The 25,725-nt window shown below is 45.3% G+C and overlaps 1 protein-coding gene across 2 annotated transcripts in view; it reads right to left on the bottom strand.

Annotated features, from left to right (window-relative positions):
* The window catches only part of BLM (BLM RecQ like helicase), a 451,097-nt gene that overhangs the window by 94,100 nt on the left and 331,272 nt on the right, over nt 1–25,725 (bottom strand). For both annotated transcript variants that reach the window (XM_086957898.1, XM_086957899.1), the window contains exon 15: nt 647–837. In XM_086957898.1, coding sequence (XP_086814024.1) covers nt 647–837 — 191 coding nt within the window. The remainder of the gene's footprint in view (nt 1–646; nt 838–25,725) is intronic.

Genomic DNA, 25,725 nt, shown 5'->3' with positions numbered 1-25,725 from the left:
CCAATGAGAGGACAGTGACAAACACAGCATATGACAAGGAACACTTTTTACCCCTACCAATCACTGTCAACAAACCTCCAAAGGTCTCACATTTGTAATCCCAGGAATGTACAGTGGACGGTCAGGGATCTACAGTGGAAAGTCAGGGATCAGATCTAAAAGGCAAGGGTTTAGAGGTCCTGAAGCCTACAGTCTAAAGTCACTATTCACATCAGATATTCGGTGACAAGACCAGGGACCTATACCAGAATGGAATAATTTTATGAGATCAAAAGCAGAGGTTGAGGACAATGGAATGGAAGGGGGTATACCTTCTTCCCACAGCAGTTTTCACACATCACATCAGGATGCTCCTTACAGAAGTTGGGATTGAAGTTGTTTTGACAAGGAAAACAATTTACCCCACCAATCACGGTCTACAAACCTTTAAAGGTTTTTTTGTGATCCCTGGAACGTACAGTGGACGGCCAGGGATCTACATTGGAAAGTCAGGGATAAGATCTAGGTTTGGAGGTTCCGGGGCCTACAGTGGAAAGAAACTATCCACATCAGATATTCGATGTCAAGACCAGGGACTTATACCAGAAAAAATTGAATCTAAAACCAACATCAGAGGTTGAGGACTATAGAATGGAAGTGGGTATACCTTTTTCCCGCAGCAGTTGTCACACATCACATCAGGATGCTCCTTACAGAAGTTGGGATTGAAGTTGTTTTCACCAAAGTATGACAAAAGCTGGGTGCGGCGGCAGTCCACCACGTTCTCGCAGTAGTGTACCATGCTGTATAAGTTGTTATAGTGAGTTGACTTTGTGGCACTATTCCCATCCTTTTCCACTAAAGAAAACAAAATCCATTCCATTACTTACATTATGAGCAGTCACTCAGAAGTGCCTTAATATAGATGGTGCCAAGGAAACCAGGGAAAACAAAGGGACACTATAAGATAAAGAACACAGATGATACGAACAATGGAGACAAAAGAAGCAATCAGTAACAGAGTAGAAAGCAATACCCAACACGACCAGAGGGGATAAAAAGCAGTCAGGCGGGTCTAACCCTAAAGAGACGGTGAGCAACACTAACAGACAGCAAAGACTTGAACAATCCCTTAGCGAACCAGCCGCTACTATAGAGAGTGAAACAAAGGTAAAGGGCACAGAGGGGAGTAACTCACAGAGTACACAAAGAGAATTCAATGAAACATAACAGAGACACAATATAGCAAAATAAAGAGCACAAAAGGTAAAAGCTATAGAAAGTAGAGGCGGCATACGGAAATTTAACTCATTAGAATCTCATGTACACTGTATAGCGTATGGTTTGCATTCAATATACACCAATCTAAAGGCTTATTTTCTCAATTGTTTCTTACAAGATATTCAATGTAGATGATATTGTACCATTACAACAAATCCACTACAGTGAAGGAAAACGACAACGCATTCACAAAAAAAAATATACAACTGCAAGGAGGTAAGCTATAACACATTACATTTACAATGCATTTAAAGGTTGGGATGGGTGGTAGCACATAGAGGTAAGCTATGTCTTCTTTTAAGTATCAGGGATAAGTGGTGATTAGGGATAGCAAGGGTTTTTATGGCTCAAGGGAAGGAAGTGTAAAAAAAGGGTTAATAAGCATGTATTAGTGTACAAGGATGGGTTGTATATAGAAGTACGAAGGAATTTTTATAGTTAAGGGAAGTTTGGTGTATAGAGATAGTGATTTATTAGGGTTCATGGATGGGTGGTGCGTAAGGGTAGTAAGGAGGGTTTAGGCCTCACATGTGGCCAGTAAATAGGGGTATAGAGGTGTTGGGGGCAGTAAAACAATATATTTACTTTTTAGTTTGCTAATAACGTTGCTGCTGTTTGACAAATTTTCACAAAACAAATTCAGCCACCTCTGCTCCTTACGGGAAAGTTTTGAAATGATCCGTCATGCGAGGCTGAGAAAAACATGAGTCTCAAAACGTGTTTTACTAATGAAGTTTCCGACAGGAACTTTAGACAATGCTACAGTCAAAAATGGCTGGACGGAATTACACCAAATTTGGCAGAAACCAGATCTTGATCCAGGAATCATATTCCTTTTTGTGATTTCATATAAATCTGTTCAGTAGGTTTTGAGAAATCGAGATAAAAAATGTATAGATATTTAGCGATGCGGTACTGCCACGAGTAACACAAGCTTAAAAAAATACAATCTGATGGTCTAGCCTCAACATGAGGTGAACTTTGCGGCTCACATTTTTAGGATTCGGGGACTTAGTACTCCGGTCCAGAAAATTACATGTAAATAAAGGAATACAGGCCGTCAAATTAAAAAGACACTGTTTTTGGGCTGTGTGGTGGTACCGCAGGGCTACCGCAGCACTCAGCATGGCCGCGTTAAATTTTGCTATAGTAGTTTTGACCAGCATTGGGATCTTGGACGCTCAGGTCAGGTTCTACAGCCAACACCACATCTAAAACCAGCGAAGGCTGTGGGCGGAAGTTGGCTGCCCGCAGTGGGTTGGCTATGGGCAAGGCCATGCAGCTAACTCAATGCCTTAAACCGCAAAAGGTTGTGCACAGTTGGGGGTCTGGCTGCCTGGGAGGAGTTGGGCACAGAGGCCGGGCCTTGAGGCCAGGCCTTGCGACCAACCCATGCTGTGCAAGGAATGCGCAGGAATTCCAGCTCAGGATGGCGAAGTTAGGTATATGTAATAAATTCTTACTTTAAGGTTAAAAAAACCTCTTGAAATTCACTGGAAAAAAGTAAAGGGTAAAGTGATAGTTAAGTATGGTAATAAAACAACTTTAGATATTCACTGAAAAATCCAAAAGCTCCTCGCCAAGCACTGCGAATTATCCCCAAATTACATAACTCATGACATGACATGTTCTATGGGATAACTGATAACATCTGAAATTACATGTCTCATGACAACAGTGTGCATGACGGGGGTACCTATTAGCTATTCAGTTAACTAGAACTAGTGAATGTTTTTTTTTTAGTTTATATGTAATATTTTAAACTACATTTTTGCCTAACTATAACATCACTTTAACCGTGAAATATAACTGTATAATTGTATATATTACCTAATGGCGGTCGCCAGTAAGTAGTTCTAGTTAGGACCTAGTTTCCATAGGAAAAGGGTTTTTGGACTTGCCTAGAACTTTGGCGTCATTGAGGAATATTCACGAAATAAACAAAATATATATATTTATAATAACTACTGTCGGTTGCCAGTAGGTAGTTATAGTTAGGACCTAGTTTCTATAGGAAAAACATATTTTGACTTGCCTATAACTTTGAGGTCATTTGACCAATCTTCATGAAATTTACCAAACAATGTGTCAAGGTAGGTTCTGTGTATCAGATAAAGTTAGGGGGATCTTTGCAGTGGATACCGAGAAATTGGGGCACAAAATAAAGGGTGCATTTGTAATTTAATTACCATAGGAACATGTTGTCAAACTACGTCCCGAACTGCTGGACGGAATTACACCAAATTTGGCAGAAAGGTAGATGTTATTATTTGGTGCAAAGCCGTTTAGTAGTTTTTGATGATTTAAGCCAAACAATATAGGGATATCTATGCCCGTGGATATTTCGCGTTGCTTTCGCAATGACCACGGATATTTTGCGACAAGTTCGTGGTAAATCACAAATGCGTGTGTCAACGGGAATTTTGTGATTGGCTGGAATAAACCTGAACAGAAAGTTACAACCGCCATTTTATCGATCGGGAACGGTTCCCGGGGCTGAACATTTCTATGAAAGTTACATAAGGGGTCATGCTGGAGGTACTCTGCCTCCATGTTTGAGAAATGGGGGTGTTAGTGACACAAGTTATGTGTCCAAAATAAAAAAAATATTTGTGCCAATATTTTCAAAAGACGCTGAGACTGCCAGCACCCCCCATACCGTCACAGGAACGTCGCAACTATCGTGGCGCATGACAAATATTGGTGGAAATACAAAACAAAAAGTATCTATATCTAAAAACATACCCTTGCTGGTCACAGCCACATAGTTCTGTACCTACTCACATATCTCTCAAACACCCATTCAAAAACCCACTCAGACACTAATGCACCTCCTCAGACTCACTCAGAGACCCATGTGTGTACTCACATAAGCATTGAGAGGCTCATACACCCACTTACAGATGCACTCAGACTTATGTCCCTATTCACATACATAGAGAATTATACATCCACTCACCTCACAGACCCACTCAAAGACTCATTCACCCAGTCACAGATCCACTCAGACACTTACGCACTGACTCACAGACCCAATGATAAACGTATGCTTCCACTCACGCACCCACTGATAGACTCACTCAGACAGTTATACACCCACTCATACAGCCAGTTGAGACTCATGTACCCATTTACATACCCATTAAAGACACTCATACACCCATTTAGATAACCACTCAGAAACTCACACAACCACTAACATTCCCAGAGACTTATAGACCCACTCATAAACTCAATCAAAGACTCATGCGCCCATTCATATACCCACTCAGAGAGTCATGCAGCCATTTCTAGATCTACTGAAGGACTCAGGTAGCCAGTGAAAGACCCACTTGCATGACTTATGTACTCACTCACATAACCCAGTGAATCGTTAATGCACACAGTTATAGAGATATTGAGAGACTGATAAATATTTTTATAGATTTATTTAGATAGTGATGTTTAGTGAGATTATTAGAATGAATTATTTAGTTTTTTTTAATGTGGTAGTGGCTTTTGAATTCCTGCTTGTGCTTTGCATTTATGCAATGTCTTCGCGATCGTCACAGGTACCGATTTCATTGTGAGTCCCGGCGTCACAGTAAAAACGGAAAATAGGCTGAAAAACATGAGTTTGTACTGTACAGTAATAACCTCCCACTGCCACAAATACTATAATATGTGTGAAAATATGTGTTATTCAGTCTGTAGAAAAGGCGCGATTGTTGCCGTTACCAATGTCACTGTGACTCCCGGAAGCACTGCAATTTCCGGTGTAGCCGTGAACAAGGAAAATGCATTTTAGATGTGGATTTTTCAGAAAATTAATACAATGCGAAAGTTAGATCACTATCTTAAACTTAAACTTTATGCAAAACATGTCTATATATGTGTTTTACACTTCGTCAAAAACACAGGGTATTCGCAACTACTGACATCACTGCCACGTCCGGTGTCGCCGCGAACAAGGAAAATGCATTTTTTATGATGTTTTTTCGACAAATAAATACAAAGGGTAAAGTTAAATCAATATCTTACTAAACAGGTAGACTCAAACTTTATGTAAAACATGTCTATGTGTTTTACATACGTTAAAAACACACAGTATTCGCGACTACCGTCGTGATCACAACCTCCCGAGTTGCTGTGTACAATGAAAAGAATTTTTTTATGTAGCTTTTTTGACAAATTAATACAAAGGGGAACGTTCAAATAATATCTTATTAAACAACTACCATGAAACTTCATGTAAAATATGTCAATATATTTGTCTTACACGTTCTCAAAATATATGTCTTACACTTTCTCAACCTTGGCGATCTAGACATCATTGCGAAAACCAAAAATATCTTGAAATAAAATAATGAATGTACTTTGTAAATAATTTATAACATATACAAAAATAAGTGGTACACAATGTAGATGTAATGTTCAATATTGAATTCTAGAAAAAAAAAAGACATGGACGTTATAGTTATGAAATAGATTTTAAAAAACCTTCAAAATTCACTGAAAATGATGTTATAGTTAGGAAATTGACGAGAAAAAAAACGTAGAAATTCACTGAAAAAACCCAGAAAAATTCAGCACTTATAGGTGGCTGAGCTAACTATACCGCAAGCCATCGCAATGCAATGCACTGCTTATGACCTCACATACTACATAAAACACTCACAGTCACCAGATGATGTCATCAGTGATATCACTGAACATGTCATGAGTGATGTAATATGTGAGGTCATAAGCAGAGCATTGCGAGGGCGCGGGATATCGTTAGCTAAACAATAACTGAAGAATTTTTCCGGTTTTGTATGCGTGATATGTCAGCCTAACTATGACAATCCTGTAACATTTGTTTTTTTCTGTGAATATATCACAATGGCAGCAAAAAACAGCATTTTTGTTTTGCTAATACATTTGGAGCTGTTTGACAAATCTTCACAAAGCTTTAAAAAAAAAAAGGTTTGCCCACCTCAGCTGCTTTTGGGGGGGGATCAGTCAAGCGGAGGCCATGAAAAAACTCTGCTTATGATCTCACAGAATGAATCACTAATGACTTGTTTATTGACATTGCTGATGACATCACTGATAACATGTCAAATGACATAACTGATGACAACACGGGGCATGGTGACGGGACAAATTCTATTTACTTCAGAAAACTATAACTGATCAATTTCACTGGGCTTTTTTTTAGCTTAGAATGTTTTCTTTCCACTGGTGTATGTATGTATATATCTATATATTTCCAACGAATCGCTGCTAGAGCAGTTCCCCTCCATAAGACGTTGGCGGCAGCAGCAGCCACTCTTATTATTTTTCAATCCAACACAAAATGAATGAATCGGGTAGCGGCACACCAAGGAACTGCACAACAGGTTATTGAACACCAAAACTTTTAGGGACGACGCGTTTCGGAGATTTGCCTTTGTCATATCTATATATATATATATATCTATATATATATATCTATCTATATATATATATATGTGTGTGTGTGTGTGTGTGTGTGTGTATCTATATATATAATATGTATGTGAATAAATGCAATGTATGTCATTGTATGTATGTAAATGCGTTGTAGGGGAGTGCGCTGTGTCATGCATGGTAGTGACATCTATTTTATGGTAAGGAGAGACAGAGTATAAGCCAATACGAGATGTGATGAGCAAAGTTGGTCCCCTATCTCATACCTATTATTGTGTTCAGTTAAGTACCTTGGTCTGACTTTGACTGCTTGAAGTATGATGTATTGGACACACATATATTCTTATGAATCTTGAAGCATTAAGAATAATTCTGTTGTAAAATTCAATTATTTGTAGGCACCTTGATAAATTTTCTCCCACAACAAGCTCTTCCCATTTTAGACAGACATTGATCTCCTATTACACAAATCACAAATGTATTAAAGCAGTGACTATGAAATTAAGATAACTGCTATATTTGTATACACATACAAAGCTAGCATTTAATTCATCCAGCAGGTCAACATAAGTCTCACATAATACGAGGGTGGGGGTGGACGGCTCCTGGTGGGGGGTGAGTTGAGGAGAAAAGATGCATGCAGCAACAAGACCTCTGTCTGCTTTCTCCAATAACCACACAGCTGGCCTCACCTAGTGGAAGATGTTCCTCATTCACTGCTTCCAATGAGCAAATGGTTATGGCAGTCCCTAAGCTTTCAATACTTTGTGACTACAAGAGCAGTTGCAAACCATTATTAAGTCACGTGTGGCACCAAACTCATTGCTCCCCTTTACCTTGTTGCTCACATGATGGTGCAATGTTTACGCTTTAAATCCCAAAGAAATTTACGGCTAGCAATAATACTTTTGTACACTGTCAACAAGGTTTTTGGAACTGAAACTCTTTCAACTCTGCTATGTAAGCTTGAAGATTCAAAAAACATTTGCACACGTGGACCTAGGATCTTACTGCGCTGTTGTCCATCAAGATCTGCAAATGCTAGCAACATGGGTAAGGCTCCAGTAAACTCATTCTCTCTGTAAGAAAGAGCTCTACATTTCTCTAAAAGAGATTCATTATCTTTTTTTGTACCACTGTCGAATGGAAGATACAATAAATGTGCAATGGGCAGTCAGTTTGTTGACATCCTTGCACATTTGAGCCGATAAAGTAAGTCCAACCACATTTTTAGGTCTTGCTTGCACAGCACTTGCACTGTGCCGGTGAAATCTATTGTATTTAATATATCTTAAAAGGAGCTCTTATCAGTTCCTGTCTCCGATGTACTGTGTTCATCTGCATTTGTGTGGAACTTTTCTTTTATGCGAGCCTGCTGCTTGTGGGATGCATGTTTTTCCCTCTCCTTCAAACTGCCCTCCTCTTGCTTATTTCCTTGGTGCCTTCTTTCTTCCTTTGCTTCTTTTCCCCCTCTGAACTGCGTAAGTGTTTTTAATGTGCATCTTCAGTTGTACTTATTTGTAATGAATAAAACAACTGAAAGGCTAAATTTTAAATAAGAAATTGGAATATGATTAAGACGAAAGTGTGTTCTGTAAACTTCTGTTTAACACTTTAACATTCCTTTGGGTAGACCCTGCTGTGAAAACGAATTTCATTACCTCCTGGTGGGTGATTTGTTTTTACGCTGTTTAATGTCCATCATTTGGTGCATTAGGGTGTTGATTACGCAGCTAGCCCCTTCACAGCTTGCTGCAATGACTGCAAAGCCATTTAGTGATCATAGAGCTGAACTTCTGAATCAACTCGCGCCCTGTCCACGTCTCCGTATCTACCACACATTTCCTCAGCTAGCTGATTTTCACAAGTCATCGTGAACATCCGCTCCCCTCTCTTGAATGTGTGGCTACCATTATCTGTTTGATCTTGGGCATAATTGTGTAAGTCATTGCTCTCTAGCGAGGACTTTTCTAGCTGTTGAAGTCATGTCGCAGCAGTGGCGGACCAAAACAGGGCCTGTTGTTAGTCGATGTCGTAGTAAAAGAGAGCAATGTTTGGGATGCAGTGGAACCCTACCACTTCCCCTGCAGCATAAATGCTAGCTATGCCCCAGAGTAGCAGCAATTGTCTACTTGTCATCCGTTCCTCATTGAATAAGATCCCCTTCGATTTTTAGGTTGAGCCTAGGCAGCACATGCGCAGCTCTGCCAGGCATGCTGTATTCAGGTAAGGACTTGAGGCTCCACCCATATTTTCCATTGGCTTGTATCATTGTCCACTGTAAACTGTGGCTTTTCATTGTTCAAAAGGCCATCCTTAGTATCGCCTTTTCTTATTTTGTAACCTCACATCAGTCCCAGGGACTTATCCCTTTTTCCTTAAAATCTTCTAGCCAATGTGATCCTACGGAATTTAGCACCAGGAAAGTCCACCAATGGTCCAAACTTTCTATAGAGTCTTGGTTTACACTGCCTAATAGCTTAAAACCTACTCTAGACTCCAGCCCAGTCCTATTGTCCGAGAAATTTACTCACTGGATATAGTCCTCACTTGACACAGTTATTCCTGTTAAAACTACCCACCGTAAGATGAGAGAAAAAAACTCTCAGTGGTACTCGCCCAAGGTTAGGCTGCTTAAACAGGCCTGTAAACAGTTGGAGAGGAAATGGAGGAAGGACTATTGCGAAATCCGTGAAATTAAATATAGAGAGTCCATAAAATGCTACCAGGCTGAAATTTAAAAATCTCAGGCACTTTATTTTGAAGAAAAAATTACTTCAGCAGCTAATGCTCCCAGAGAAATCTTCCGTATTGCGAAGACCCTCCTGGAGCTCCCTTCCCCCGATACTCCTACGGGAATAACCTCCGATCGCTGCAATGAACTTGCAGAAAATATAGAACATGTTCCCAGATTCTCCATGTCCAGGCGACCAGTGTCCTCCTTATTATAAACAGGCCTCCGGATCACATTAAGCACACTCTGGAGGAACTTCCACACCTGGACCTGGATACCCTATCAGAAATATTCATGCAGATAACGTCAGGTTCACCTCTTGACCCGGCCCCTCCTCCCTTTATGTGTAAGGTAAAGAGGTGCTGCTACCGATCATACTGGACTAAATAAATCTTTCTGTCACCAATGGCCAAGTACCACCTTCCTGGAAACATGCCATGCTGAAAGCGTTATTGAAGAGCATTGGAAATGCAATAGGTCTCGCATTAGGAAAGTTTGAGCTATTGGTCTTATAAATTACATTTTTTTTATTTATGTGTTGTTTTTTAAAATAGCTAAATTAATAGCTTTGTCATTTACAATGCCAATAGTTATAACTTTCGCAAATGTGACACCTATAGCATTTGTAATGCAACATGTTTTGTATTTACGTGACTTAGATGTATTGATCTTACAAATAACAATGGTTTTTAACTTTTTTAAATAATTAATATTTAAATAAAAGTGATTGTAATTTATAATGGCAATAGCTTAAACTTTTGTAAATAACTTTAGTGAAGATTATGTTCAGTGTATTTTATTGTAACGAAAATCCAAGAACAGAAGTGAAATATTAACATCTTTTTTGACATTTGTAATAAAGCTTGAAACATTGAGAGAACATATTTGAACCAGTGATGCTGTGGTGATGCTGTGTGATGCTGTGGTTGCGCTGAGTGATGCTGTGAGAGAGTTGAGGGATGGACACAACATAGCAGAGCGTTGAGAGGGGCCATATAAAGAAAGGGTACAGAGAGAGAGAGGGGGTAGGCAGAAGGTCTGAGGGGTGGGAGAGAGAGAGGCATGGGAGAAGGTAAGAGACAGCAGTGACAGTGACGACGCGAGGGAAAAGAGAGATGTCGCCATAGCACCCATCAGCCTGTGCCACCTATAGAGACCCACACACCCATATGTAAAACTGCGCCGCATTACTTAGGAACCTGCAGTAATAAACATGTATGTCTATAATGCTTGTACATATAGAGAGAGCGTTTCATACGAGACCTGGTGTTTGAAAGCACCCTAATAATTTATCAATAAAATAAGCATTGTAAAATAACAGATGTTGCTTTTACCACTCACTTTACCAACCTCAGAAGGATGACAGGCTCGGTCGGCATTGCCTAGATTTTAAATGGCGACTTTCAGATCACTATATTTGCCAGCAGAGAGTATTCAACTTGCTGTGCTATCTTGCAGACAGCAAGCCAATAAAGCGATGAGCTATACCCAGCCCAGTGGGAAAATGTGACTTTCAGCATTTTCTATGAAAAGTTTATTTCCGTCAGTCATCACCCAATCCATAATTCCGTTATTTAATTGACAGTTATTAAAAGTGCTGCACCCAGACACTTTAGGAATGTTAACCAGTCATCTTCAGTCGTTTATTGCTGTAGTCCGGCATATAAAGAAGCGACAATGTTGCCCAAGATGAATAAACCTCCCCCAGTGGAAAGATCTTTGTCCTGAGCAGGAAACAAAAAACGCACGGCCTGATGCACATAAGAGTTTTGCAGTCGTAAAATCTGTAATTTGGAAAATTACAGGCTTTATAGAGACACAGCCCTAAATCGCAATGTACTTAAGGTTCATTACAAGACGTAAATAAATGTCTTTGTGACTCACAATGCGTTCTTTGACACATAATATGGATTGATAGGGAAAGGTGGCATAAACTGGGCGTCCCTACTGATTCGAAAATCTTTAATGGGTGTTGGTTCCCCCCCCACCAAAACTGGGGGTGCCCATTCACAAAGTGGTCCCTGTCTGCGAGCGCCACTTGCATTTTTAAATGTGAGGGTGTGGGGACGGGGAAGCATGCAGGGGGACCCCCAAATGCGCTTCACTTCACTCCCAGGGACAGAGGCTGAAATCCATAAAATAAAAGAGCATTTTGCGACTGTGACTGCAGGGACGGGGTATGCTGTCCCTCGCAGGCCTCCGTCCCGCCCAGCCCTTTCAGTAGGGTTCAGACTCAATCTGCTGTTGTTGCTGCTTGGGGATTTCGGTTTGCAAACCTGTTGGCAGCTGTGCAAGGCCTTGTTGCACGTCGTCTTGTGCGGGGTCCCACTCGCTGAAGTTTAAACCACCGCCGAGTGAGGCACATGAAATGAGACCTGCTGTTTTACACTGGTTTTAAATTGAAAGAGGTGCTACATAATTATAGCATCATTTTCCTTTCTTTGCTGCATAAACAAGTCAACTCTGCCACATAGAAAGAAAGAAAGAAAGAAAGAAAGAAAGAAAGAAAGAAAGAAAAAAAGAAAGAAAGAAAGGAAGAGAGAAAGGGGGAGGGAGAGAGAGGGGGGAAGAGAAAGAGTTAGAGCGAGAGAGATGGAGAGAGAGAAAAGAGAGAGAGAGAGAAAGGAGAGAGGAGAGAGAGGGGGGAGAGAGGGGGGAAGAGAAAGATAGAGCGAGAGAGATAGGGAGAGAGAGAGAGGGGGAAAGAGATGGAGAGAGAGAGAGAGAGAAAGGAGAGAGAGGGGGGAGAGAGAGATGGAGAGAGAGAGAGAGAGAGAGAGAGTGGAGAGAGAGAGAGAGAGTGGAGGGAGAGAGAGAGAGAAAGGAGAGAGAGAGAGAGAGGGGGGAGAGAGTGAGAGGGGGAGAGAGAGATGGAGAGAGAGAAAGGAGAGAGAGAGAGAGAGAGAGAGAGAGAGAGAGAGAGAGAGAAAGGAGAGACAGAGAGAGCGAATGCGCCCTGGTGGGAGCTGCAGCCTTCGCACTATTTCTAAAGAATCTCGTAATGTCATTTTAATTTTCTTCCCTATCTATAGAGTTATTTTGAGTATTTCCCTAGTTTTTTCTATTCCGGTATTTTTAGCTGGGAATATTTTTCTATTCGTGGAGGAAGAAAGAGCTGGAGGGGATGGGTGGGGGGAGGGCGGTGAGGAGAGATGGGGAGGAAAGTGGAGAGACCGGGAGGAAGAGGAGGATGAGAAAGAGTGAAAGGAAGAGAGTTGACGAGCGTGAAGCAGACAGACAGACGGAGCGGAGATGGGAGAGAGGAGGGGTGAACACGAGAGGAGACAGAGGGGTGGACGCGGGTTCAAAGGGGGGGGGGGGGGGGGGAGTGGACAGGCCCAGGAGGTGGACATTGGAGAGAGCGGGAAAGAAAGGGGGAGAAAGGACAGAGCGAGAGAGAAAAGATGGAACGGATAGGGGGGGAGTGGGGGTGGGGGTGTAGACCCCATAACTGAAGGTACAGAGTGCGTAGTTACAAGCAGAGGGACGAGAAGTAGGTTAAAGAGTGGGAGAGTAAGAGGGCACAGCCATTTATAACAAAATAATAAACATTGATTAAAATAGGAGACGCGGCCGAGGGCAGAGTATCAGCAGCCACGCCCCCATTTCACTTCTTTAGGATATCATCATCATCCTCGCAAGTAGCACTGTGGGGAGCAATGAGAGAAGGCGCTGAAGACCAAGTGAATGGAGCCACTTAATCAGACAAAAAAGGATCACCCACGGAGCAAGAAATAAGAACAAAGGGGTTTTGACGACACTCCCCCATGTGGACATCACCCTGTATCAAGCAGGGTCAGGTATTAAAGATATTATGACCCTATGGGCTGGTAGCGGATCCCCACTTGCTGCCCTGGATGCCTTGAACATACAAACCAAATGGTTTCCTTTTCAAAACCACAAACGCACATTTTCAATGAAACTCTTTTCACACCTCTATTAGGTTTCACTGTTATTTATTCACACTCTTCGTTTGTCTTACTTTTGCTGATCAAAATTCAGTGTTTACTCTATTGATGTTACTGAATATTCTATCAATATATCAAAATATACCTATTTCAAGGGTCTCTACCATAAAATAAAGAAATATAAATGTAGGTAAATATCAGCACCTAGGAATTCCAATGAGTAGCATAATCCAATACAAGTGTGTCGGGGTGAGCCTGAACAAAGTTAATATTAGCTAAATCTGGGCAGAAAAATACAGCTGATGTTTTTGAAATGACATGCACTCCCTATGCTGAGCGCGCTCGGACGTACATACATAACTACCCAGACGGTCTCGCCACCATGATACTGCGTGAGTTTAAAACCTTACAATCTTAATCCCAATGTAAGAACCGTGAACACGTCATGGTCGGCATTTGCCATTTGCTTTCGGTGAAGTTTATCATGATCACATTTCCCTGTGAAGCCTAAAGCTTATTCCATAATGACAATTAGAATACTGCTCGAGCTAAAAAGCCTGATGCACGCTTCAGTTCAGTGTAACCAACAACATTAACATGCTGTGGTTGGCGTTTACCGATTACATTCAGTGAAGTTTACCGTGACTGCGTTATCCTGTGCACTGAGATGAAAAATAGATATTGTGCTTCAAGATAAATGCCTGAAGGTGACAGGACATACAAGACATTCCCAAAAATATAGAAATACCACACTGCTTCAGCCCACGGCTCAGCATACAAACCACTATGGAGCATGCTGCGATCTCCATTTCCTGTTACGTTAGCGTGAAAGGATTTAAAGGTCCAGAGTACAAGAACGTCAATGTTACGAGTGTACCTCCTATATTAACAGCAACTCAGCATGCTGGGCTGCAAAAAACGTAAAAGAAAGTTCCCCTCAAACACAAACACGGACAAAACAAGACGGAGGGCATTGCTGTGGGGAGGGGGGAGGAGAAATGCGACACAGCGGGCAGGGGAGGTGGCAGAGCGGGGAGAGCGGCGATGAGGGTGTGAAGCAGCAGGGGCCTTTGAAGTGAAGCTAAGCTTCATTTCAAAGGTGTGGGAGGAGTGCGGCTGAGGGAACAGATGGCGAATTGATGATGTGCACGCGCATTTTAGGTCAATGCGCTTGCGCATTGACTTAAAAGCGCACGGGCACAGCATCAAATCGCCAGTTAGTTAAAGTCTGTTTAAAGCCCTATAGTCTCGCTCTGCTCAATGCGCATGCGCATTGATAGGTCACAAGACCTAAAAAACCCAAGCCTAAATCCTGACATCTTGAGTAACTATCGTCCCACATCTCTACTGCATATGATCTGTAAGGTCCTGAAAAAGCATATTAACTCCACTCTTTTCAGTTTCTTTGAAACTCATGAGCTTTACTGGCTTTCGTCCCCATCATGGAACTGAACCCGCACTTATTGCTGTAGTCGAAGAAGCGGAAAAGATAATCGATCAGGGAGGAGCAGGAGCTATTATCCTCCTTGACCTTTTGACATGGTTAATTTTAACACTCTCCTTAAGAGGCTTAGGAGGCTGGAGTGTAAGGGGGAGCCATTTTCTGGATCAAATCCTTCCTGAATGGCAAAACATTTCAGGTCTTAGCAGGGGAATCTACCTCTAGGTCTCTACCTCTCAGTTATGGAGTACCTGGGGGATCTTCTCTTTGTCCTAAGCTGTTCAATGCGCACATGAGACCGCTGGCTGATACCATCCTGGCGTACGGGATCAAAATTGTTACATATGCAGATGATACTCAGCTGGTAATATCTCTATAGAAACCACACAATGCCCCAGCCGACATGGAATACTGCCTTGAGAAGGAATGTAAATGTAAATGTAAGGTGTTTTGTAGCGCGCTCAATTACTACCGGAGTATCCTGGCGCGAATGACCACTGGGGAACCCGTCCTGGCTTTCCCTGTGAGATGGTCCCATGCTGGGTATCTCCAAGGTGAAGCCAGGCATCCCTGGCGTCTGTGGGGGGCCGTTGTAGAGATGAGGCAAGCTTAATGCCCAGAGTTACCGAGTGTGATCACTGCCCAAAGTGGGCACCGAGGCGAGAATTATCAGTCCGCTGACCCTGGTCCTCGACCCTGCCGCGTCGGGAATCGAACCCTGGTCCCGGGCCGTTCTCAGCCTCCGGGTCTGCCGCCTCTAACCAGTGAGCCACACCTCTCTACACTGAACTGAAGCGTGCATCAGGAAGCAACCTGGATGCAACACTCATGTCTCAGACTTAAGGGAGAAAAAATCGAAATAATATATCTAGGCAATCCACCCAATGCAGATCTCAAACTGCCAACCTGTCTGGGACCTCCCCCGACTCCAAAGTCTAAGATTAAAAGCTTGGGCGTGTGGCTTGATAAGTCACTTTAATTCGACCAACAAGCAGTGGAAGTGACAGGTGTCTGTTATGCAACCCTTAGAATGCTGTGGAAAGTTATACCCCCTACTCCCTATTGGGGGTAGGAGAACTAAGGACTCGGCCTTGGTTCTTTCGCGCCTGGACTATGATAATTCCCTGTCCCTCGGAGCACCTAAACCCACCATAAGGAAACTTCAAGTTCCCCAGAACTGTGCCGCTTGACTGCTGCTGGGTTTTCCTAGAACGCAGCCAGCCAAGACTTGTTTGAAGATCCGACACTGGCTGCCGATCGAGGAGAGGATTACATTTCAATCCCTCTGCATAGCCCACAAGACCCTCATGGGAAAAGGCCCTCTCATTAACCGGTCCCTTATTGCACTGTCCCATCCCAGGAAACTCCTTCGCTCTGCAAGCCTAAGTTTAGCAGTCATCCCTAAAATCCAAAGGAAGAAAAGTGGGCACTGTTCCTTCTCTTACAATACTGCTAAGCTTTGGGAACGCCCTTGCCCTGCATCTGCACTCAGAGACCCACCACCTCACCTTGGTGAAGCATCTCAAAACGTGGCTGTTCCAGAACACTAATTGGTGAGCTTCTTTCCTTCGCCTTTTTTGCCACTAGCGCTGGGATGCCTCAGGGGAGCTATCCGCTTAAGAAGTGTTAATTAATAATAATAATAAGGACACCCCCGGTTAAGAGTGTTATTACTCGGTGGGCTTTAATTACAGCCTCCGAGCACTATTTTCTCAAATATCTTTGTCATGCCTGCTGTTGCAGGCAGGGCATGCTCTCTCCTAAAGCTTTTAAAAAAATCTTTATAGCACAGGCGCTGAACGCGTTTGCAATGCAATAGGTCTCGCATTTGCTACAGTTTTAGCTATTGGCATTGGAAATTACAATGCCTTTTATTTATTGGTCTTAAAAACAACATATAAATAAAAGGCATTGTCATTTACGATGCCAATAGCTCAAATGCTCATAAATGTGGGACCTATTTGTAATGAAGCGATGGAGTCGTTATGTATCAAAATATACTTGTTTATTTAAGTGCCAAATAAGGACCTACTGGTGCAAGAGCTAAAGCGTCCAGCCAAGGCAAAGTCCAACCGCTTCTCCTGGCATTCAAACTAAAGCTCTTGCATCAGTGAATTCCGAAATTACATATTAAGGTTCCATATGACAAGCACAATACTGAAAATACATGGTAAACTCTAAATTCTACAATAAACATGAAAGAAAGACACAATTACCACACTATTGCAAATGCTGTTTATGATGTGTCTACTCCCTGCTCCACACCCGCCCCCACCCATCCATACCCTCCAAAAAATGCCCTTACTACCTGCACAGGAGTCAGGGATTAAGGGGTTCTCCGTTGCTCCCTGTAATACGCCTGGAAGGGAGTTCTCAAATGTTTGCCAGTGTGACAGAATCTTTTAGGTAGGCCCTCTCTCCTAATAATAGTATCATTTAACTAAAGCGTGTTTAACCCGTTGCATGCTGGTGACGGAACCGTTCCGTCACGAGCGGGCTGTGCTGGTGACGGAACGGATCAGTCACGGCCCGCTCGCTGCGCGGCGCGTTCTATTAAGCGGGCGGGCCGTGACGGAACCGTTCCGTCACAAGCACAGCCCAACCGAGGCTCGTGACGGGGTGGTTCCATCACGAGTACGGGAGCGCCGCTCGGCCATCACGCGGCTAAAGCGACGATGCAATAGTAGGCACACACTGAAAAGAATGGATAATTGAGGCTTCCTTGACAGAAGCTTGGGCGTCGCTCAGGTTTTATTTCATTCAGCTTTCTTTTTTTGTGCGTGCCAATGTCTCCTGTGAACCCTGTCAAGCTGCAAGTAACCAAAGAGGCTCCTTCAACAATATGTTCGACCCTGTTATCTGCACCTTGATTGGTCACTCAATTGAACGCTAGGTCCATGCATTAAAGGTACCTTATAGGTAATAAAATGAATGCATATTGCTCTTTGGAAAACAAAAGTCGTACATTGTCCAGTCGTATGTTATAAGTTCTTTATGAGCCTAACTCGCAGAAAAAGTTCTAAAATCGGACGTTCACATTTACTACGTTGCACTTTTGCATCCCTTTGGAGTACTCATTTTCTTTTTTCCAGGTTACTCGTTGAAATCGCCACCATTTACAGCTTTCCAGGTGCAAGCGTGGATCCGTTTTGAGGATTCCATTTTCACGAAAATATGCATGCTTATGGAGTGACATCAATACTAGTGAATATTTTCACGATGAAAAAAACAAGTTTAAAAGTGCTTGCTTTCGGTTTACCTTTTTAAAATCTCCATAGGAAATATTTTTTCCAACCGGCCGTGAAGGCACCCCTTCTCCCATACTCAGACCAATTTTGGGGCGTTTTCCTTTCCTTTCCTGAACTATGAAGAGAATTACTCTTGCCCTTTTCAGGAGTAAATCTGTAACTGTTTCAAGATTGCAAGGGATGAGAAGAGAGAGTTTGCGAATACCCGTAAACGTGTAAGCTGTTGGGCGTCCTCAGAGCTCCAGTGCATTCCCCACCCTGGAACATCCGCTCTCTGTGAATTGATTCCTTTACAAAAGTGACTTTCATGAATTGCAATGGTCGTTTTGTAATCCTACAAGAAGCTATTTGTGCATGTTAAGTCAAAATTATGTGCACAAATAGACTTGGAGCCCACCAGTAAGGGGGACGGGGACCGGCCACAGACACAAAAATGGGGTGTCAAAGGCCGCTTTATTGGAAGCAGGTGCACCCTAACATAACAATCCTTGGACTGTGCCGTACAAAACTAACTCTCACTAAATACAGCCCTGCCTGACAGCCCCCCACCCCTAAGTGGTTCCCCAACATAGCAACAACAACACAACATCCCCCCTGCAGCATGTCTCCCTGCCTGCCCAACTCTAACATGACATCAGTATTCCCCATCCCCTGCCAGACAGCCCAGACCTCCTGCCACCCTTTTAAACTAGGAGAAACGCCACTCGAAAGCCGCCTAAATACTTTCGACCCCCCCATAGGACTCCTGCCCCCTCGGGTACCTGCGCACTCCCAAAGCCACATCCAACGCCTCCTTCAACTGCACAATGTATAACTCCATCCAATATCTCGACAGGTGGACCCCATACTCCCTGAAAAAATACACAGCCCCATATCTAAGCTCCGGATGCTCTATCCTACCCACACCTTCCCTGGCACAGAAATCCCTCATCTCCCTGTTGATCTTTCGCCGTGTCCTATCTATGGCCCCTGGTAACTCTGCCCCTCGCCAACACCTCCTGGGAATGAATTCGGACCAAATTACATGACATCCTGACCATTGCCTCCTGATCTCTAATAAGCCCTTCTTCATTTGCTTGACCAGCGCCAAACCCTTGCACAACACCAGGTCATTTTCACCCAAATGTATGACCACCACATCCGGACACCCCGCACCACATTATTCAACAATGGCATCAACTCATGCCAACGCATACCCCCCTTTCCCCGCCAATAACACCTAAACAATCGGTCATCCAATTCCAGGTTAAGCTTCCGGCCCTTGTCCCATTCAGCCCTCTCAGCCAGTCGGACAAAGGAGTGTCCCACAATGTAAATGTTCAACGCCGCCACAGCCGGCCCGGCCACAGCACCTGAAAAGACACACATGTAAGAGGGCGAACAACTGTCATCTCAATCACGCTCCAAAAAACATCCAAGACATGAGTGCCAAAAACAACACCGTTTCCCCCTCATCCCGGCACACCGACGGCAACGTGGCCAACAAATTCCTCAAAACGGCCTCAGTGATGGGCTTCCGCTGACTCAATCGCGCACCTCTTTCTCTCGCCCAGCCTTCCAGCAATCGCGCTCCCAACTCATCCGCCGACGGGGGGTATCCCCACCAGAGCTTACCCATGAAAGCCACCGCCGCCAACTAACCCGCAATCGTCACCCGCGACAAGCCCCTGTCAATTAACGCCAGCATGAACCTCACCACCTGCTCCTCCCGCTGCCACCTGGCCCCGTGCCTTACCGCACCCGACAGCCGAAATTCCTCCCAAGCCTGAACATACGCCTTCCAAGTAGACACCGCCAGCGACGCCCTCACCAGCTGAACAACCCGGCGTCTCCCACCAACCACAGCTCCATTGGCACTGGCGTCTTGTCCTCCTCCGCCTCCGTGGCTAGCCCATGGAACTTCTGCCATTGCGAACGAGACAAAGCATCCGTAATGTCATTGTCCGCCCCAGCGACGTGGCGGCCTGAAACAGTATGTCATTCTCCAAGCATCGCAATACGAACACTCATCAGCTTCTAAACCTGGGGGTCCCTGGCCGACTGCCTGTTAACCACCTGCACCACCGACATATTGTCAACCCTGAACAACACTCGCTTGTGCGCCAACTCCCACGCCCACACCGTGACTGCCACCACCAGCAGGAACAACTCCAAGAACGCAATGCTGTGGCCTCCCGCCTGCCACTGCGGTGGCCACTGATCCGCACACCACCGGCCCAACCAGTACAAACCGAAACCCCGACCCCCGCCGCCGCATCAGATAACAGCGTGACGTCCAACTCCCAATCCTCCAGGGGCGCCAGGTGCACGCCATTGAACCGTCCCAGGAACGCCATCCACATCCACAAATCTTCCTTCGTCCCCGCCGACAAACGCAAATGATCATGTGGCAAGGACAACCCGGACAGCGCAAGACCCAGCCGCCTGCAGAAAGTATGACCCGCTCGCACCACCCAGCACGCAAAGTTCAGCTGCCCCAAAAGGACCTGCACCTCCCGCAACGTCACCTTCGGTTTTGCAAGCATGCCGCACACCAAACTCAACATTGCCGACCGCTTGTCCTCCGGTTGGTGTGCTTCCATGGCCGCTGAGTTGAGCTCTATACCAAGAAAGGACAACACCGTACTGGGAACGTGCGTCTTCTCTGGCGCCAGGGGCACTCCGAAATGTCCCATCAGGTCCATAAAACCGTCCAGCTGCCGCTGGCAGTCCGTCGAACCGGCCCGCCCCACAGACAGAAGTTGTCCAGGTAGTGCGTCACTGTCTCTGAGCCTGTGCGCCTGGAATAAGCCCACTGCAGAAAGGAACTGAAACGCTCAAACAAGGCACAGGAGATAGAGCGTCCCATGGGTAGTGCCTTGTCGACGAAAATGTCCCCTTCAAACTGTATTCCCAGCAACTGGTGATCCTCCGGGTGCACCGGGAGCAGCCGAAAAGCCGCCTTAATGTCACACTTCGACATCATGGCGCCCGGCCCGACCGCCGCAACGATTTTCCGCGCCACTTCCACGGACGAGTAAGACACCAACGCCAGTTCGGACGAGATGAAATCATTCACCGACGACCCTTCCGGCCACGACAGATGCTGGATCAGCCTGAACTGCCCCGGCTCCTTTTTGGGCACCACCCCAATCGGGGAGATGAGCAGGTCCGGCAAGGGCGGAACCGCGAAAGGGCCCACCATCCGGCCCTTCTTCACTTCCTTGAACAACTTCTCCTGCACAATTCTCTTGTGCGCGTTAACCGACTTCAAGTTGTCCGCCCAGCGCGCAATACGCGGGCCCTCATAGCCCAACCAAAAACCTTCCCGAAAACCCAGACGGCCGCATCATCTGCCCGCGGATCCGCCGCCAGCCAGGGCTCCATCCGCTCCAGCCTAACCGACGTACGGGCCTTTTCCTATCGCCCCCTCTTCCTCCCCTCTGCCCCCCATTCTGCACCCCCGCTCTGGGTGCCCCCTGCCGCGGGCTGCTGTCCCGACGGACCCCCGACCCCCCAACAGCGAACCAATGGGTGTCGCTTCCCACACTTGGAGCACTCGTGCCGAAACCGGCACGCCTGCCTGCCACACACCCCCTTGTTAAAGTCCCAGCAAGCCCCAACCGAAGCCTGCCCGGAGCTCTACCCGTGACCCAACCATCGGGTGGGGCGGGCCGAAAAGGGGGTCGGCACAAGTGGCAAACCGCTGGCCATATAGACGGTGCTACCGAACTTCGCCCCACCTATCATCTGTGGTACATGTCCAAGTCCAGCCCCCCCCCACTTCGCATCTGGGTCCGACACCATCCTCGCCCGGAACTCCTCATCATAGTGGGACCAGGCGTACCCCCAATAAGTCACCTGCGCCCGCCAGACCACATCCATGTACTTAAATGACGCTATGGACTGGTCCGGAAACTTTACACAATACAGGCTAGCATATATTAGGAATGCTGCCGACAAATTGTCAATCGTCAGCGGCACCTCGCCAACTCCTGCTCCTCCTCCTTGGACCCAGTCTTTGAGGTAAATTCCCTGTGCAACAGTTTTAGAATCTCTACGTACTCCCCTTTCCATATCTTTTCCTTCGTCGCCAGCGACAAATGGGCCCCCAGCGGCTTGGTCACCCCCATGTACGGGAGCTTGCGCACCGGTACCAAGCAGCTCTCCTTCCCACCCGGCGGCGGACTCACCCGACTTTGCGCCTTCTTCCGCGGTTCCACCGGTCACGCTCGACCAGACGCCGCCCGACCCCGGATGCTCTGCCCCGTCCGTGCCCACCCCCGTGTCTTTCACATACCGTCCCTTCACCAGTCGCCCCCCATCGTCTCCTTCAGCCTCCGTCCCCACTGACACCTGCGCACAGCACCGCTTGCCCAAACCACACCCCGCTCCGTTCCCCACCTTACCTGGCGTCAAGGTCAGCGTACGCGCTGGGTCCCAGCCGCCTAACCAGTGGAGCAGAGGGAGCCGTCACTCTGGGCGCGTCATGCCGTGATCGTACCTGTAATACACTGCCAACGTTACTCATCCCCCCGTCTCCCTCCCTAATCTCCCCCTCCTCCTCCTCCGACTCTCAGTCACCCACACCCACGTCCAGCATCTCCCGGCCACCCCCCCAGAGGGGTCAGCCGACTCAAACCAGCCTTCTCCCGACACGCCCTCATCAAATCAATCAACTTCACACTCTCCCTCCTCTCATCCGCAGCACTTGAACAAGAAGCAGCTTCCACCGAGTCAAAACGAACACCCCGACTCCCTGCGGCCGTCTCAACACTTCGGGAGGGGGCCGACGGGGATCTATCCCACCACCGTCCGCTGGGCTCCCATGCCATGTCCCGCGGTGGAGCGCGACCGCCCGTCCAAGGCAGAGCCGGCCCATCCTCTCGGTGGAATAGAGCCGCATGCTGCTCACCCGAGCGCCACGCCATCAATTCCTGCCAAGGGAAAACAGTGGAGTCCAGCATGCCGGGGAAAAAACGACAGCCAACCCCCCCCCACCCGGCGCCGTCCCCCCAACCTCGCTGAGCCCCCGGCCCCCATCCCGCAGAATGCCCCCCCGGGCGCCACTGCACCCCCGATGCACCACCTGTCCCCCCCCTTCTCTCCCCCAAAAGGCCCTCCGCGACTCTCCCACCCCCCCAACCCTCCTCTCCTGCACCCGCCCCCCTCCCCCACTGATCGCACCGTCCCCCCCCCCCGCTAGGCTACTCCCCGCAACTCCAAGGCAAAGACACAACATGTCCGGTTAATTAGCCCCCCCAAGCCCAACCAGCCCAAAAGCAGCCCAACCACCCGGAAATAGCCCAACCAGCCCAAAACCTCAAGCAGTGGCCCGTGACCCTCCCCCCCACTCTGGGCCCCAAAACCCCCCGGGGAGGCATGCCTTCCGTTGGTCGGCCGCCCCCCCCAAAGCCCCATTCTGAAGTGGGGCTTGTGAGCTTTGTAATAACATGTGAATATATTCTATTTCCACTCGTGTCTGGCACACTACTTTTTTTCCTAACACTGCTTATGTGGAGTCTCTTCACACGGAAAAGTGATTTTGGATGAAAAGTCTTTCCATTTTCTTGTCTGCTTTTTTTGGCAACGGGAAACATTGGTGGGGGAACAATTGTAATTTTTCGCCAGTCACATTGCCAAGTGTAGTTGCTAGGAACGGACCTTTCCTGCTCTTATCTGACACGATGCTCGCACATAGGTTATTGCATGGCTGTCATCAATGTTAGTGTACGATCCCGACGCTACTGTAACTTTCCCATCTTTTTACCTTTGCAGTAGGTCTCCGCACCACTGCCGTTTACAGTTCTACTTAGATCTATGTTCACAATCATACTCACTTCTTGAGGCAGCACTTCATGCTCCCATGAATAAGCTAGGGATGTGAGCAGTTGGATACCCCTCAAAATGCAATGCCTGGGAGGCCGGGGTTTGATAGGAAAGTTCTTAAAGTTTGCTCTCTTTCATTAAATCTCTCACTGGCCAATGGATATAGGCTTAGGTGTAAGTGTACTGCAACTAGAAAATCAATAAACAATAACTGACTGGTTAGAAATTAGAATTGTGTTTGGGGGGCGTGAAAACCCTTTTCAGGATATAACCACAATCCCTGTCAGGGTGAACCACAAAAAGTATCACTCAGTAGTACATCTAGTGTATTAATTTAACTTTAGTAGTAGATTATTATATATGTGTAACTATCATAAACTCTTAGAAAACACACTCAATAGATGATGTCATTTGAGATGTCATCAGTGATGTTGTCCGTGATGTCACTGACCATGTCATGAGTGATGTAGTATGTGAGGTCATAAGCAGTGCATTGCAGGGGTGTAAGTTATAGTAACTATAACTGCTTAATTTCTATTAGGCCCAGATTTCATGTGAAATCTGGGCCTAACTATAACGACCCTGTAACCGTTGGTTTCTTCAGGGAATTTCTAAGATTTTTTGAATTCCTTTTTTTAACTATAAAATTCCTTTAACCTTTACATTTTCCAGTGAAATCCTTAGGATTTTCAAAATCTATTTCTAAAGTATTATGTATATGTAATGTTAAGTTGTTTCTGTTAATTCATGAAGTTTATTTTTAATATTAAGCATTGTACAAAATATTATGATTTGTTTGAATTTGAGATATTTTGTTTTCAAATGTACTCTTTTTGAAACAAAAATTACATATCTAGTTAATTAAGAATATATAATATTCTTGTAAATGTAATTACATTCATTTTATTTGTTTTGGGTACATTTTACGTATCCGCAGTATCTCGGTTCCTCCAAGAGTCCGCAAACATACAAACATAGACGGGGCGTACCCTATGGTTTTGTTGCAATCACGTTATCGGAATGAATCCATAATTCCAGAAATGCAGTGTCAGCAAACATTTAAAAACATTTTTTAACTATATATGTGCCTCTGTTTTGATTTATCAGGGTGAAAATATATGGAAATATATACATATATCACTATTTGATTTTTCTAAAAACATAGTAATTTATACGGGTTACACAAAATCGCGAATCTACGGACCAGATTTGCATGATGACACAGGCAAAACTTTCCTTTTGATTGAGTACTTTCATACCCTACCCATATACTTGGCAGCCACACCCAAAAAGGAAAATGCTACTTACCCAATATGCATCTGTTCTTGGCATATTCAGCTGTAGAGTCACATGCTTATGCATAGATCGCCATCTAGTGTTGGGTCTGGATGTTTGCACTTTGTTTTTGTTTGAAGAAGTCTTTCCAGTCACAATGTAGGGGACTCCTCCTTTCGGTGATAGTGCGCCTGGGCATCAATTCCATCCTTAGATTGTTTTGCCGTAAAAGGTGATGATGGAGTTAGTAAGAGTAATAAAGAGAGATGTCCATGTATAGTGTATCTAAGCAAGATGTTACAGCAACAGGTAGAGTTACCAGGGGAGGTGGGTGAGTGCATATGACTCTACAGCTTTATATGCCAAGAAAAGATGCATACTGGGTTAGTAGCATTTTCTGTTTGAGGCATATGAGCTGTAGATCATATGCTTATGTATAGACTACGTAGCAGTTATCTTCCAAAGCGGTGACTAACCTGTAGCTGTTGCAGTGGTCTGAAATAGTGTACGTAAAACTGCCTGGCGCACACTAGCTTGTTGTCTTGATAACACATTTACACAATAGTGTTTTGTAAATGTGTGTGGTGTAGCCCATGCTGCAGCTTGCAGATGTCATCTATGGGTGTGTTTCCTAAGAATGCC

The sequence above is a fragment of the Lissotriton vulgaris genome, chromosome 2_1 (assembly GCF_964263255.1).
Source record: "Lissotriton vulgaris chromosome 2_1, aLisVul1.2, whole genome shotgun sequence".
NCBI lineage: Eukaryota > Metazoa > Chordata > Amphibia > Caudata > Salamandridae > Lissotriton > Lissotriton vulgaris.
The sequence above is the reverse complement of the archived record's forward strand: the minus strand, read 5'-3'. Positions and strand labels throughout refer to the sequence as shown.